This window comes from Numida meleagris, chromosome 13 (genome assembly GCF_002078875.1).
Source record: "Numida meleagris isolate 19003 breed g44 Domestic line chromosome 13, NumMel1.0, whole genome shotgun sequence".
In the NCBI taxonomy this organism is placed as follows: domain Eukaryota; kingdom Metazoa; phylum Chordata; class Aves; order Galliformes; family Numididae; genus Numida; species Numida meleagris.
The window spans coordinates 4338872-4354529 of record NC_034421.1 but is presented as its reverse complement, the minus strand read 5'-3'; the positions used below and the strand labels follow the sequence as shown (position 1 = coordinate 4354529).

General features: G+C 59.2%; 1 protein-coding gene across 1 annotated transcript in view; it reads left to right on the top strand.

Annotated features, from left to right (window-relative positions):
• Window positions 1-15658, top strand: part of TNRC18 (trinucleotide repeat containing 18) — a gene marked incomplete at its 5' end in the record, with an annotated part of 45177 nt that overhangs the window by 2878 nt on the left and 26641 nt on the right. The window contains 8 exons of the mRNA XM_021411747.1: window positions 6204-6329; window positions 7101-8906; window positions 11131-11233; window positions 11328-11533; window positions 11712-11858; window positions 12294-12478; window positions 13279-13702; window positions 14208-15155. Of these exons, the coding sequence (XP_021267422.1) occupies window positions 6204-6329; window positions 7101-8906; window positions 11131-11233; window positions 11328-11533; window positions 11712-11858; window positions 12294-12478; window positions 13279-13702; window positions 14208-15155 (3945 nt within the window). The remainder of the gene's footprint in view (window positions 1-6203; window positions 6330-7100; window positions 8907-11130; window positions 11234-11327; window positions 11534-11711; window positions 11859-12293; window positions 12479-13278; window positions 13703-14207; window positions 15156-15658) is intronic.

Genomic DNA, 15658 nt, shown 5'->3' with positions numbered 1-15658 from the left:
TTTCTGGGGGTGTTTTCCTGGAACTGGGGTTATTTTCCCGGGGATGGGCTGAGGGCAGGGCGATGGCGGCAGTGGGATTTGGGCTGTGGATGGAGGAGGATGCGGTGTGTGGAGCTGGGGGAGGGGGTCGATCCCGGGTCCCCATAGGGGGTGGTGTCCAGCTCCGTCCCTTCCCCGCCCCACCTCCGTGCTGTTCTTGGCAGCCGCTGTGTCCGGGGGAGGTGGAGGCTGGCGGGGATGGGGTTGCAGAGGGCTGGCTGCAGTCAGGCGCAGAGCGTAGTAATAACAACAAAAATCTGCTTTCCCCGTGGACTGAAGTATCCTGTTTTGGGTGGGTGTCTGGGCTGCGTGTAGGTGTTCTTGTGCTTCCCTGACTGCGTGGGCAGTGAGACGCAGAGATTTATCGGGGTGCGTGCAGTGAAGCGCAGAGATTTATCGGGGTGCATACAGTGAAGCGCGGAGATTTATCGGGGCACTCCTGCCTCTCCGGTCCAGATCTGCCGTGGGATTTCCCAGCCCAACCCCACAGCGGGGACACCCCCCTCCGCCGCAGGCGAACATTGCTGCGCCAGCGAAACCCTGCTGCAGCCGCCATGAGAATAGTGGCGGAGCGGCAGAGCCCTGCTGGGGGTGTGGGTCTGTGCGGTGCTTTTGGGGAGCCCTGCTGTGGTTCATGGCCTTGCAATGGGGTGCTCGCCCTGGGGCTGTGGGAGGTGCTTGGTGATGCCGCTGTGGGTCTCTGGGGTTCAGAGTGAGGCAGGAGTGGTCTCTTTGGTTTTGCACTGGGAATGAAATGGGGGGGACAGGAATTTTGGTGGTGTTATGTTTTTTTTTTTGGAGGGAGTCTTCCCGTGACTTGCTGGAGTGGTTTTGTGCTGCGTGTTGGTGGCGGGAGCCTGTCTGCTGGGTGGGTGGGTTGTAGGGTGGGGTGGGCTATAGGGCAGCATTTCTGTCCTGCTGGAGCTGCGTGCCACCCTCAGCCCCATCCCCAGTGCTTGGTGTCGGTGGGCTGTAGGACTGCAGAGGGCACAAGGGCTCTCGTGGATCCAGGTCCTGCAGTACCCTCGTGTATTTTGGGGTTCTGACTCCTCCTCGAGCTGTGCGTGGCTCTGCCTCTGACCCACGGTGTCGGCTGAGATGTGTTTCATTAACACAGCTTCGTTAGCCCAGCTCCCAGCAGCCCTTCTCTGCCCCAGAGCTGCTCCCTCAGCCCCCAGCTCCTTGGCAGAGCCCCAGTGACCTAGTGCCAGGGAAGCCCTGCCCCAGGATGGGGTGTGGGAAGGTCCCGGTGCTGCTCCCAGCACGGCAGCTGCTGGAGGAATGGGAATGGCCGGGAATTAATCTTGCTGCAGACGTGGCGAGCAGATCTGCAGCCCCTGCTCCTGCCTCCATCCATCTTCCCCCGCCGCTTAACGCCGAGTGCGGGTGGTGGTTCGCTCCATCCATCGCTGCCCTCCCCGCTGCCCCCGCGCCGTTCGTTTCGGCACCACCCCCTGTGGTTTGGAATATGCTTTTAATACATTTGGTTTAATTGCTTTTCATTTAAAAAAAAAAAAAATCCAATAAAATTAAGCAGCTGGCGTGCTTAGGGGGAAGGGCTTCGGAGGGATCCTGCTCTTGCTGCCTGCGGTGCGATGGCAGCGGCTGTGTGCAGAGCGGTGCCCGTGTCGTGCTGCCTGGTGTCCCGTTGTGCAGAGGGCTTCAGGGCTTGGTGCCTGTTCCTGGCATGGCTGGATGGCATTGAGAGAAGGGACAAAAAGGTGCTGCGGGGTTGCCTCTCGTTTCATTGTATGTACACGTACATGGAAAGGCACGTAGTGCTCCTGCGGCATCGGGACCAGGTTGGGAAGCTGTCCAGAGTGCGATGGCTGTGCTTAAATTTGAATGGGGATTTGCATCGTTCGTTAGGAATGAAATCACAGCGCCGTGGTGTTTGCCCCTGCGCTTGTCTCCCGGTGCTGGGATGGGGATGTTACGTCGCAGTGCTGCACCAGAAGGGCGCTGTGGGCGATGCGCAGGAGAACGTGGGAAAAGAGAAAGGGCCGAACGCGGGAGCAGGGGGAGAGGCTGGGCACAGGCAGCGCATTCAGGGCTGGGTGCCGAAGGAAAAGCTGCTTACGGGATCACGGTCTGTCTGCCGGAGCAGCAGCTCTGGTGCAGCACCGCGTTCCCAGCTCCGTGTCGTCCCAGGCCCGGAAGGGAGCAGCGGGCAGGCGGCTTTCCCCCAGCTCGGGGCCGGCTGCTGCCCGGCTCGGGGCGGTGTTCGGTTTCTGAGTGGGAAGGAGAGGCGGCTAACACGGCACGGTCCCATTTAACCTGCTGGTGACCTGGTCTGAAGTCATTGTGGCTGAAAATAGACTGCGCTGCCTGCAGGGCACGGCTCCTGGCTCCGGGAGCTCTCTGAAGCTGCCGGAATTGCTGCTGGCAGGTGATGTGCGGCCGGTGCTGTGCCGTGCCGCAGTAAGGGCCCCCGCCGAGTGCCCGTGGCTCTCCTGGTGCTCCCTAATGAGCTCTCCTATAACGAACGCGGGGGTGTTGCTGGGTTAATTGCACAGGAGCTGGGGCTCGACGGTTTGCCGCTTCTGCACTGGTTTTGAGTAATTAAAACATAATGAGAACAACAGAAAGGAATTGGGTGAAGTTTCTTTGCTTAGCAGAGATGCAAATAACGCGTGCACGTCCTTGGTGAGACCAGCGTTGGCCTTAGGGCCCCCGTACAGGACTCTGTCCCCAGGGCTCGTGGGGCAGCGCTGGCACACGGGTGGCTGGGAGCTGTCCCAGGCAGAGCGGCTTTCTTGCAGCCGAGTGCTTCGTTCCTGGGGATTTTGAGGAGGAATGTGACAGTTTGATGATATTTTTTAATTTCCATTCAGCACCTCGCGGAACGTGCAGCTGGAGGGTGATGCTGGAGGGAGACTTTGCGTAGGGAGCGGTTTGAGGAGGTGCCCATCGGGGTGCTGGGTTTAATTCAGCAGAAAACAGGAGGCGTGTGGTGCGGCTGGGGTTTCAGGCCGGGGACTGCTGTCACCGGCAGTGGTGACACGGGAGCGTTGACGCCGCTTGGGCTGTCTTCATGCTTTGGGATTAACGCGGGGCGCGTGGGACCAGGCTGGCTGTGTGTGTCCCAGGCTGTGCAGCGATGCCTGCACGCACCCGAGCACACCAGGGCTGCCAGCCCCGGCGGGCAGAGAGCCGTGGCGGCACGTCGGGCTGTGCAGGAGCTCGCTGCTGCTTCCCCATAGAGCTGCTCTCGTCAAACTCATTGCCAGAGAGAACCGAGCCAGCAGCCTGACTCGCGCCTCCTGCCCTCTGCGTCCTCCGGGCTGGGTGGGACGTGTGCTGGGAGCAGTGGGTGCTGGCGGCGGGGGGAGGAGGGGGGGTCCGCCTGGTGCTGCGGTGTTGACGCAGCCGCCAGCAATAGTAAATATTGAGCAAGTGCTGCTTCAAAATAAAACGGCCCGGACAGCGGGGTTCCTCCACAGAGTGACAAGGAACAATAGACGTGGGTGCCAAGCTGGTGGCGAGCTTGTTTTTGCTTGTTTTTGATTGAAGGTGGTGATTTTGCAGCTGGAGGGGAGCGGCAAGGTGGTGGTGGTGGTGGTGGGTGAGATGCGGGGGTCAGACTGACGGCGTGAGCCCCAAGTCCTTCAGGGGATGGGCAGAATGGAGGCTGTAAATGGGCCTTGGGAGCTGCTGGCACGGTAGGGCTGGGGTTTGGGGCCCGGGGCTGGTTTTGGTGGCACTGCGCAGTGATCCGGGTGCATGTGATGCGGGGCTTTGGTGTCAGCGCCTGGGGGCTCGCATCGCCGCTGTCTCGTGCGTGGCATGGAATCAGACCAGCTCTGGTGCCTCGGGTGTCACCGCAGGGAGGAGGTGGCAAAGATTTACGCTGTCAGTGCTCCCGGCTCTCAGCTGTTGGCGAGCAGCAAATGTGTGCGCGAGAAGCAGCCCCCGCCGTGCTATGGGATGCAGCAGGGAGCTGGGAAGTGGGGCGGAGGGTTTCCAGAAGGGTTCCCCCCAGCTGGGTGCTGCTGCTGGCACTAGGGTCAGGGGTGTGCGGTGATCGTAGGCTCAGACCGAGGGGGTCCTGGGGGGAGCGCATTGAGCTCTGGGCCCTTGTGACCCACAGCCCCTTGCATCACAGCGCGATGCTGGGGGAGGGGGCGAGGTGCTGGCAGTTAGTGATATTTCATCACTGGCAGAAACCCATAACGGACAGATGGGCCCACGGGGGAGAATTACTTCACCTCTTCCAGAGCCTTCTGATGGTGGGGCTGCGGCTTCTCGGGCGAAGAGGGCTCTCACTCATTGTCACCCCTGGTCAGGGCTGCGTGCTTCCCTCCTGGCTGGCAGCAGAGACCAGAGCTGGATCCGACCGGAGCTTTGGGGATGCCGCTTGGTGGTGGTGCTGCCGGGTGGTTGGAGGCTGGGCAGCGTGGGGCTGAGTTCCCCGCAGAGCTGTGTCCTGGTGGTGCTCCCCCGAGCGAGGCTCTGGCGTGTGGTCGCTGCGGTTGCTGCTATCTCAGCTCCCCATCGCTCCGTGCCCGCTCAGTGGTGAGTCACAGGGCCCTGCCTCTTCCCCTCCGCTGGTTTGGAGAACCGAAGATGTGGGGTTGACACATCTGTACCCGCCGAGTTCCTCTAACAGCAGCCCTCAGTGGTCGTGACCGATGGCTCCACAGATGGCTCCTGTGCAACGTGGGTACGTTTTACCATTGGGGAGATGGATGCATGTAGGGGCATCGGATACCCCAAGGATGCTGTTCCCACCTCCTCCTGGCTTCCTCCCCCAACGCCTGCCCCACATTCCATCAGCAGGCTGCAGGAGCGTTGCTCGGTCTGCCGAGCCTCTGGGCACATCCCTGGGCAATATGCATCCTGTGCCGGTTCAGCGACTGCCCTGTCCCCGGGCACATGGCTGTGGTTTCCCCTTCTCCCCTCCCTTCCCCTTGGCAGGAACCCATGGTTGGGGTGAGCTGTGCGTTGCTCACTGCGGTCGAGTTTCTCCCCTTGGCATCGCTTTCTGGCACGGAGATGCAAGGAGGAAGCGGCTTGCCCGCGGTCACTGCTGCGTGCCCGGTGCTGCAGGACGTGCCCGGGGCTGCCAGGCAGCAGGTTTTGGGTGTGTGTGAGGCTTAGAGCAGCCGGAGGGCTGTGTGGAGGAAGGGATGCTCCCCTGTTTGTCTGGGGGTTGTGTTTGCGTTGGGTCCATCTCCCGGAAGGCTTTGCCAGGGAATGGATGGGTGAATGCAGCCCAGCAGCTTCTCCCCCTGCACTGAGCAAGGGCAAATGGTGTTGCTGGTGCAGACAAGTCTGTCTAAATAATGTGCAGTATTGGCTGGCTCTCGCAGATGGTGTTCCACGTGCAGCTTCAGGGGCTGAACTTCTCTCTCCTGGTTTTGGTGTGGTTTTGTTTGGATCCAGCTGAATGCTTGAAGCTTAAGGAAGGTCATTATTGCCTGCTTGCTTTCAGTGAGATTGTAGGATTTTGGGATGGTTTGTTGCTAATGGGGTCTGAAGGGAAGCTTGCAGAGGGCTCCACTGGCTCCTTCATACTCTCCTGATGCCTTTCATGCAGTTTCTGAACGCTGACATCAGCTGTGGAGCTGCTTCCCCTCCTGCCCGTTCTTGGGACGGCGTGGTGCTGGCTTTGCAGTGGTGCTGGGTGCCGTTTGGTGGCAGTGTTGCAGAAGAATTGCTACCTGCAGCCAAGAGCTTGCTTGATTCCCACTTTTATTATGACTATTCATTTATGAAATGCTGCTGCTGCTGATTTCCACAAGGACGCTGCTGGGGGCCCACTCGGTGTCCAAGACAAAAGCCAGACCTGGGGGCACGCTGTTCTCTTAGCAGCAGATGGTCCGATGGCGTTCAGCTCAGTGTCACCGTCCCCTAGGATAAGGTGCTGTTTGTGGGTAGGTGCAGAGCTGTTTTGTGCCAGCTGTCGGGGACGGTGTGCTCGTGCTTCTCCCAAAAGCTGGTACCCAGTGCTGGGATGGGCTGCGTGGGCAAAGCGTGGGTTTGCCGCCCACCAGTGGGTGCCCTGTGGGGTGCTGCTGTGCGTGGGGGATCTGAGCAGCGCTCCCCGTGCCACGTGCTGCTGTGTGTTCCCACAGCTGGCATGCAAGGGACCAACAGCCACAACAGGCTGCGCTCCGCTTGCTGCTGAAACGTTTCCTTCTTCTGTTTCCATCTTCCTGCAGGCTTTTCCCATCTGCCTAATGGGCTCTACCCGTCCTACATTCCCCTGAGCCACCTCGAACCCCCCAGTGCTGGTAGCCCGCTGCTGGCCCAGCTGGGTCAGCACAGCCTCTTCGAGTCACAGAAAGGTGAGAGCATCCCTGCATGTCCTGCCCCTCAGCCTCTCCTTTGGGGGTGGCTCGGCAGCTGGAGCTCTTGGGTGATGGGACATCCTTGAGCGATAACATCCCTCGATCTTAGCAGTACCCAAATCTTGAATGTGGCATTGCTGTGGGGAACCTGGCCAGGTCCCTCCTTGCAGCCCCCATTTGCTGCTGGATCAGTGTGCACCAGGGATGGTTCCACCTCCTGGAGGTCCCCGCGTGGTCATGCTCACAACCTGATCCCCTCATTACAAGAAAGACATGGAAGCCCTGGGCCATGTCCAGAGAGGGTCTGGAGCACAAGTCTTATGGGAGGCAGCTGGTGGAGCTGGGATTGTTCAGACCAGTGAAGAGGGGGCTCAGGGAAGACCTCATTGCTCTCTCCAGCTCCCTGAAAGGAGGTTGTAACGAGGAGGGGGTTAGCCTCTGCTCCCAGGTAACAGTGATATGATGAGAGGAAGTGGCTTCAAGCTGTGCCAGGGGAGGTTCAGGTTGGGTATTAGGAAACATTTCATCCCCAAAAGAGCGGTAATGTGTTGGCACAGGCTGCCCAGGGAGGTGGTGGGGTCACCATCTCTGCAGGTGTTGAAGAGCCGTGTGGATGTGGCGCAGAGGGACGTGGTTTGGTATCATGGTGGGATGGGCTGGGGTTGGACTTGATGATCTTACAGGTAACCGTAATGATTCTACGATTGTGGCTGTGTAGGGCTGAAGGGGCGGGAGGCCACTGTCATCTTGTTTGCTTTTACCCTGCAGATGGGTTCTACCTGTCCAGCCACGCGGCCCAGTCGGCCTTGCACCCGCAGCCGCCCCTCGCGAGGAGCGCGGGCGGCCACACACCGAGCACCCTGCTGCGGGAGAAGGACCTCGGGCAGCTGCACAAGAGCTCGAAGGAAAGCCTGAAAGACCCCGGCGGGAAGGAGCGGGGCTGCCGGACTGAGCTCTCCCTGCCCTTCGCCAAGAAGGAGGGCAGGCCGAAGGAGGAGCCGCGGCCCCGCAGCGTGGTAGACCTGACGCAGGACACCAAGCCCGACGGCGAGCGGAAAGTGAGCGTGGTGGAGAAGGCGGCGAAGGCGGGCGAGCGCCTGTCGCCCTTTCTGGCTGAGCACGTGCCAAGTCGGGGCGGGGGCGGCGGGGAGGCGAAATCCAAGAACCCGCTGCAGAGCTCGTCCCTCAGCAACTGCAATGGCGGCGGGGACCCCGTGCTGAAGGTGCTGGGCACCGAGCAGGACCGCTGCGCCAAGGACCCCGCGCGGCACGACGAGAACGTGAGGCCTTCCGCGCACGCCCACGCCGAGCGGCTGAAGCGGGGCGAGACCCTGCTGCCCTCCGTGGGTGCTCTGCACGTCTCCTGCAGCTGTCCCTCCCCGCATCCCTCGCAGCCGGGCAAAATGGTGCCCGCCGCCACCTTCCCTCCTCAGCCCGTCCATTCCAGCGTGTACACCATCTTCCCGCCGGCCAAGGAGCTGGGAAGGGAGCACAAAGTCATCGCCCCCACCTTCGTGCCTTCGGTCGAGGCCTACGACGAGAGGAGCGGGCCCATCCAGATCGCCTCGCAGGCCCGCGACAACAAGGCCAAGGAGAAGGAGCTGGGCAAGGCCGGCGTGCTGCAGTCACCCCCGGAGCGCTGTCTCGCCGATGCCTCCCGCGCGCTCCTCTCCCAGGACTTCTCTTGCCACGGCGATGCCAAAAGGATGGAGGCCCTGAGGGAGAAGGGCTCGGTGATCAGGGCCAACTCCATGGCTCTGAAGAGACAGGTTGCATCGGAGCCCTTCCTTAACCGGCCGGGGCTGGGCTCTCCGGAGAGCAGGGAGTTTCTGGCCTCCAAGGACTTGCTGAAGTCGAGTCCGGAGGCGGAACACCGTCCCTGCGAGCGAGAGCGCTTCCAGCGATCCAGCTCCAAAGAAGCGGCAAAGGTTTACGGCACTTTGGACTCTTCTCGGCAGCACCTGGACCACAGCCAGCTGAAGCCGCCCGAGCAGAAGTGGAAACCCTTCGAGATGGGCAACTTTGCCACCACGCAGATGGCGGTGCTGGCCGCGCAGCACAACCACGTCACCCGGGCGGAGGAGGAGGCCAAGAAGGTCTACCTGGACCCCAGCGGCTTGCCGCGTTCTTCCGTGGTGGGCTCGCGGGGCGCTGCTGACGTCCTGCACCCCACCTCGCACAGTGAAGGCTCGGCCATGCAGAGCCTCATCAAGTACAGCGGCAGCTTTGCCAAGGAGACCGCGTCCCGACAGAGCTGCGGCAAGAAGAGCCCCTTCGGCGGCTTGGGCAACATGAAGTTGGACTCTTCGCAGCTGGGCACCTCTAAAGTGCAGCAGCTGCTGACGCAGCAGCCGGCCAAGCAGCTGAAGAGGGACCCTGAGAGACCTGAGAGTGCCAAATCCTTCGGCCGCGAGAGCATCGGCTCGCAGGGTGAGGTGGAGGTGAGGCACCTGCCCGTGGGCATTGCTGTGGCCGTGGCCCGGCAGAAGGACAACAGCAGCAGCAGCAGCAGTAGCAAGCTGGCGCCCAGCCTGGCGGACCGGGATCGCTCGCTGTCTCTCAGCAGCATCAAAGGTGGGTTCCCCACACCTGTCCTGGGGCTTCTTGCATGAATCTGCAGTGGGTAGAGCAGCTGCGTGGTGTGGGCTGCGTGGCATGGGCTGGGTTGGGTGTTCCCAGCCAAGTTTTTGGCGTAAACATTGGCAAAGTGAGGACTCTTCTGTCCAGTCCTGCCCTCACCCTGGAGATGTGGTTGCAGCTGCACTGTTCCTACTCTGTTGGTACTGGTGGGACTGTGCTCTGTGCAGTTCTGCTCCATCATGGCCCATCAGCTGCAGCCATGCTGAGCCAAAGCCCAGATTCCACCAGAGCCTTGTTAGGGGCTGCTGGCTGGGCTCGGGAGCTCAGCCACCCGTGTAAGCAGTGAGGAGGAGGGGAACCCATTGCCAGCACCTCATTTCCCTGCCCTGTCCACCTCCCAGCACAACTCCTTTCTATTGCTTTGACCCCCATTAATGCGGGCAGCAACAGAAACCCCGTATCTCCCCGTTCCCGTCATCTCCCTTCGCCCTTGGGAGCCGCCTGAGGACGTGGTGGGCAGCACAGGGCTCTGCTTGTTCTGCCTTTCCATTGCCCAGACCCTCCCAACTCAACGTTAAATGTAATTTACCGAGCCAAACTAAAAGGCTGTAGACAAGGGCTGAATTCTGGCCGGCCTGTGGGCCCGTTGCTAAGCAATGCAGTTGGCTTTCAGACAGAAAACAAGACTGCTTTTCTCCTCCTCTCGCCCCCCAAATGCTGCCCCCCTCTTTGTGTGCCAGGAGATATTCGTCTAATAACATTAGCTTGCTTGCGCTGAGTGGACGGTGCTTGAATGTTTAGACCTTTTAAGAAGGAGAAAGCAGGCTTTAGTGGGCTAATCTGTAGTATTTGGCAAGTAAAATGCAAGCATTTAGTGCCGGGCATTGGTTGTCAGGGAGACGGACCTGAGCCTTTCCTCTCTGCATAACTGATTGAATTTTTCTATGTGGTCCGTGCGTCATGTTCGTATATATGGACAAAATGATCATTCACCCTCCGAACAATCGTCGGTCTGTACAGCTAAAGGAGCGTCCCATTAGCAAGGCTGGGGAGGAATGGCACAAATTAGAAAGTCTGTGTGTGCGCGTGGGGGATGAGAAGAGGATGGTGGAGCTGGCAGGGAATAGCAGCTCGCAGGTAGTGGGGATGGGGGAGAGATGAGGGGCAGCTGCTGACCCTGGAAAGCCCTCTGGGAGGGGGAGGTGTGTGCCAGTGTTGAGAGCATCTCTGCTTTCTGCCTGAAGCCCGTGGAAGGAGCCCAGGGAGAGGAGCTGGGAGAGATGTTGTCTTGTTGCTGCATTCCTTCTGACAGTAAAAGCTGAGGGAATTGGAGACCTGACAGCATAAAAACCACGGGCTGTCTGGGTTTGGGAAAATACAGAGCGGGGCCCTTCTTGAAAGGGCTGCCTGTCGGCTGGGTGCACTGGCTGTTAGGGGGTGTCCCTGTGCCCAGACCTTATCCAGACACCAGGGCTGGGGTTCAGGGGTCACCCAACTCTACCGTGGAGAGGGGCAGCAGGGAATTGTGGGAAAAAAATGCATGTGTAAAAAAGTAGTTAGGGATAAAGCTGGAGAAAAACAAATCTAAAGTCAGGTAGCTGGAGGCTGTAGATAAATAAGAGTAGCAGGGCCAGCAAAGATGAGTGTCGCAGTGTTTGCTGCTGTGCAGGTTGCTGCCTCCCCTGCCATGCTGTGCTTGTGGGAGCTGTTGTGATCTGGAGGAGCTGTCTCTCCAGCCGAACAGCCAGCCCCTGTTTTGGACTCCTGCCCTCATCTGCCATATGTACCCTCGCCTCACCAGACCCTTTCTTGTTGTATGGTTTGGCAGGAGAGTGCAGATTCCCTCTAAGGGACTGGATTGCAGAATGGAGCCTGACGTTTTTGTGAGTGTGTGCCGCGTTGTGGCTGCGTGTTGCAGGAGGAGAGGGCTTGGGAGCACACCCAGTGCTCCCAGTTTGTGAGAGCGTAAGGAGCCTCCTCTGGTGACACAGCTCACATGCTCCCCATGAGATGCGCTGAGCACGACCGTGTGGTTTGGTGCTGGGATTTAGATGGGTCTTGTTCCCTTCCAAGTGTGGGTGGTGCTTCCAAGAACCCCCTTAGCAAGAATGGGGCCATACAGACAGCCCCGCCCTGTCCTCCAGGCCTTGAACTTGATACTTGGGGCAGTCAGCTTTTCCAGGCTTCTCGTCTCTGATGGCGCTGGTTTGTCTCTTAGGGCACAGCCGCTCTGAAGATGACTGCGGGGACGAGAGGAGTCGTCACCGGGACAGCCACCTCCTGGCAGGGCGGCTGGAGCGGGACCAGGAGAAGCTGCTCAGGTGAGGGCTGTGCCTGCCCCACACGCTTGTGTGTTCCTGTCCTCCTGCAGCACTCAGACCCTCTCATTCTCTCCCTTACCTCCCCCATGACCAGAGAGAGCAAAGAGCTGGTGGATTTCGCTCGGATCCACCCCTCCGGCTGCGCCACGAACGGTTTGAACTCCAACCTGATGGTGACGGGAGGACCGGCCTTGGCGGGCTCCGGGCGCTGGTCCACAGACCCGGCTTCGCACTTGGCAGCGCACCCCTGGCTCCCCAGAACTGGCAGCCCCTCCATGTGGCTGGCTGGCCACCCCTACGGTGAGTGCCCTAGAGGCACCCCAGGGTGCCCACAGCAATGCAACCCACTGCTGAGTGCCCGGGGAGGCTGCTCTCTGATCACGTGGGAAAGGGAAGGCGGTGTTTTGGAGCCATCAACCAGCGGATGGCTTCTGGCGTGCATCCCCCTCAGTGGTGATCGTGGTGTTTCTTCTTCCAGGACTTGGCCACCCGTCCCTGCACCAGGGCATGACTCCAGGCTTCCCCCCTGCCATGGGGGGGGCCCTCCCTTCTGCCTACCAGTTTGCCAGAGACCCGCAGTCGGGGCAGCTTGTCGTTATCCCCAGCGAGCACTTGCCACACTTCGGTAAGGACGTGAGCGTATCCCTGAGGAGGGGGTGTGGCTTTGGAGTTGGCTCAGTGGGAGTGTGCATACCCAAGGGGAGCAGAAACCACAGCTCTAGGTGGCCGTGGGCTTGCTTCTTGCTACACTGCATTTTGGAAATGAAAATGTGTAATCTGCAGCACTGGTTTCTCACCCTGTAGAGAACCCCGTAGTTTGGCTCCCCAGTTAGGAAAATTTGCTCTTGGGATCCACCAGGGATGGGCAAGCCAAGGCCGTGAGAGAGCACAGCAAGTCAGATGGCCCCAGAAGTGGGGGAGAAAGACAACGTGCTTTCCCCTTTGCATTTCTGGTTGTGTTTTTGCGTAGCTTGATGTTTGGCATCCCTGCACCGTGGAATTGGGGTAGAGACCCTTGCCCTGAGCAACACTGAATCCTCTAACCCTGCTTGTTCTGCAGCGGAGCTGATGGACCGGGCTCCCCCATTGTGGCCTGCCATGTACCCCCCGACCCGGAGCTCCCTACAGCACGCTCACCAGCTCCAGCTCCTCTCCCATCAGCAGCTGCTGCGGCAGCACGAGCTGTACATCCTGCAGCAGCAAGCAGCACACGCCATGGAGCTACAGCGGAGCGCTCAGCTCGTGGTACGTCCTGGAGAGTGGCTAGCTTAGAGGTGAAAGCCCAAAGTTGGGTTGTCTAGGAGGGGTTGGTATAGAGACCTTGAGTGGTGTCAGGAGAGCTGCTCCGTGGCAATGTTGTGATTCCTTCCCTGGGGTTGGCTCTGTTTATGGAGTGCTTTCATCCATGCTCACCTCCAGGCAGACCTCCTGTAGTGGCTCGGAGGAGCAGCTGCAGTGTGGGCAGTGATTGCGCTGGATCCTGCAGCCAGCTCCCATTCACCAGAAGGTTTTGGCAACTGTGAGGTTTCATTTGGGTGTGTTTTGCACCCAGGGTTAATTTTGTAGTGGTCATCTGTTTTTAGGCCTTCATTTTACATTTGTGCTTGCCAAGCTGGAGGCTTAGAAATAGAAACCACTTTTTTTTTGGGTTGCAGTTGAAAGCTGAGACACCCTTCCCATGACTCCTGGATCTGGGACTTCATAAAAAAAGCTATTATAAGTCTCATGATGAGTCCCAGAGGAATCTACATTTGTTTCTGCCAATGCTTCTTATCAGATCTTCATTCAGGTCCAGGAGACCTTTCGTACGTCTGAGCACTTTAACCCTTCTCTATCCCAGCACTCTTCTGCCTGGGAAGTGCTAGTTTAAGATCACTGTCACCCTCTGTCACATTGGCCATAAAATGGTGTTGCTGTTGGTAGCACATGTTTTATTCCAGTTGGCGTTGGATAAGATACGGGTTTGGTCTCGTTTGGTGGTAGATCTGTGCTGCTTTCCAGGAGCAGGTGGAGATGTGCTGAGTTTTGCTCTGTTCTTACCACAGGAGAGGTTGAAGGCAAACGAACAGCGTGCGGATATGGAAGAGAAGGTGACGAAACGGAGCCTGGACAGTGCCAAATCGGGCCTGTCCTCCTCTGCCCCGGGACTGGTACACCGAAAGCCGCCCGTGCTGTCGCCCAGCGCCTCCACGTCCTACAGCAAGGCTGTGAGTCCACCTCCCCTCTCTCCCAGGGCCTCACCCGTGTCTGTGCTCAAAGCTGAGGTGATCCAAAAGATGGAGGAACCACCTTCGCAGCCAGCCTACTCCTACCCCGCCACCCCCAGCTCCCACCCCTCCAGCCCGCCCCCCGCCTCTCCACCCCCTGCCCCTGCCATCCCTCCAAAGGAAGAGGCACCCGAGTCCGTGGAGAAGAAAGACCTGGAGTTGGAAAAAGAGGCTGCTGGTCCATTTCAGGCCTTATTCCAAGGTAAGAGAGCCCTGCTTTGACAGAGTCCCATTGTGTTTGTGCCTGCCTCCCTTTTTCTCCTCAACTTTTTCCTGCTTCCATCCCTTCCCCTGAAGAAAACCATGTCATGCCTCTGTAAAAGGCAGAGAGAGGCAGAGAGCAGGGTGCTGTGGTTGGCTGGGATTGTTGTGTGGGTTCTAGGGGCACCTGGTGCTGTGGGCTCTCTTCTTCCCTTGGGTCAAGCCTGGGTCAGTTCCTCTAGAGCTGAAATCTCTGTGGGAGGAGAATGCAGGAGGCAGATCCCTCTGTAGTTGCTGGAGATATGCAGAAGGGACATCTTGGGTGGTGCGGCCAAAGACAGAGGGTAGAGCTTGGCCAGAAGAGGGATGCCCAAGTAGTCGCTTTGTGAGAATAGGAAGAGCTGCAAGCTGATGGAAGCAAAGGGAGCCCATCCCCGTGCCTCCATGAGGGAAGCCACATTGGAGATCTTGCCGTTACACAGCCTGTCCCTTCCGATGTCTTGCAGAGATCCCCCCGGGATATCCATTCCAGTCCTTGCCTCCCTCCTTCGGCAGACACTATCCCTACCTCCTCCAGCCCACCGCGGCGGCTGATGCGGACGGCCTGGCTCCTGATGTCCCGCTGCCTGCTGAAGGCTCTGAGCATATGGAGCTTTCCCCCGAGGTCAAACCCATCCACCTGTCTCCGTCCAAAATGTTAGAACCCATCCCAACAGCAGCAGAAGAGGAGTCATTGGAAGAGAGAGTGAAATCAGAAGTGCAAATGGAGGAAAGCCAAGAAGGCATCTGTGAGCAGGACATGGGGACTCTGAACATTGCCACCTCTGCGGCTGTCCCAGTGCAGAATGTGGATAGCTGCAATCTGCTCTTGCATCAAGGAGAAGCCTTGGGTGCTATGGAACAGGACCAGGAAGACCTCCAGAGCTGCCCACCTCCCTACCAGGTTGTGGCTTGCCAGGTGGAAGGTGAGGCTCAGGCAGAGACCGAGGGTGGAGCAGAAACCTGCTCGGTGCACATGGACTATGACAGCTCGCTCGTGCACACAGAGAACGAGCCACCTGAGATGGACTTGACGCCCCAGCGGGAGGAGGCCTCAGTAGCCATGGATCTGCAGGGTGCCGATGTGCCCCGGGGCAGGGAGTTTCCCAGCCTGCCCCCTGAAGAGGGGGAGCAGGGGCCAGAGATGCCCTCCTACCCGGATGAGGCGATCTCTTGCCAAATCCCAACTCTGGACATCAAGCCAGGCGACCCGCTGGCGGGGATGAACGCTTTGGTGGCTGCCACGGAAATGCCTCAGGCTTGTTCTTTGTTGACTACTGCCAGCGTTGCTCCATCCCAGATGCAGATGGAGGTGTTACCTGACCAGGCCTTGGAGCACTCCTTCCTGCAAGGGATCACTTTGCTGAGTGAAATTGCAGAGATGGAGCTGGAGAAACGGAAGCAAGAAATGCAGAGTAAGTGATGGGAGCAAGGTCTGGCTGGCTGTGGGCTGGGTCAGGTCTGTTTGTGCTCTGCATGGACAGAGCAGCAGAGGCAGAGCTGGGGTCTCTTGGCAGCCTCAGCCAGGCAGCAAGGAGCAATGCCCCTGACTTCAGACACTTTGGAGGGGCTCGGGGAAGGGCTTTTGTTGCAGCACACTAAGCTACACATGGCTGCTGGACTGCTCCCCCTTTCCAAAGGCCCTCCCCATGTCTAGACGGTTCGTGGTATGCATAGTGGAAACGGAGCCCCACTTGCTGAGAGCTGCCAGGGTAACACCCTGCTGGCAGGCACCGAGCCTGCAGTCTGTCGGGGCTTGGCACAGGAGGTCCCGGGAGCTCCAGATGATGCTTTCCAAGAGCTTGGCAGGTCCTGAAAGGTTCTCACCTTCAGTAACTTTCTGAGATGAGACGTGGTGGGAGTTGCCAGCTGCAGCATGGTGGGGTACAATGGAAGATCTTAAGTGGGGTTCAAGGGT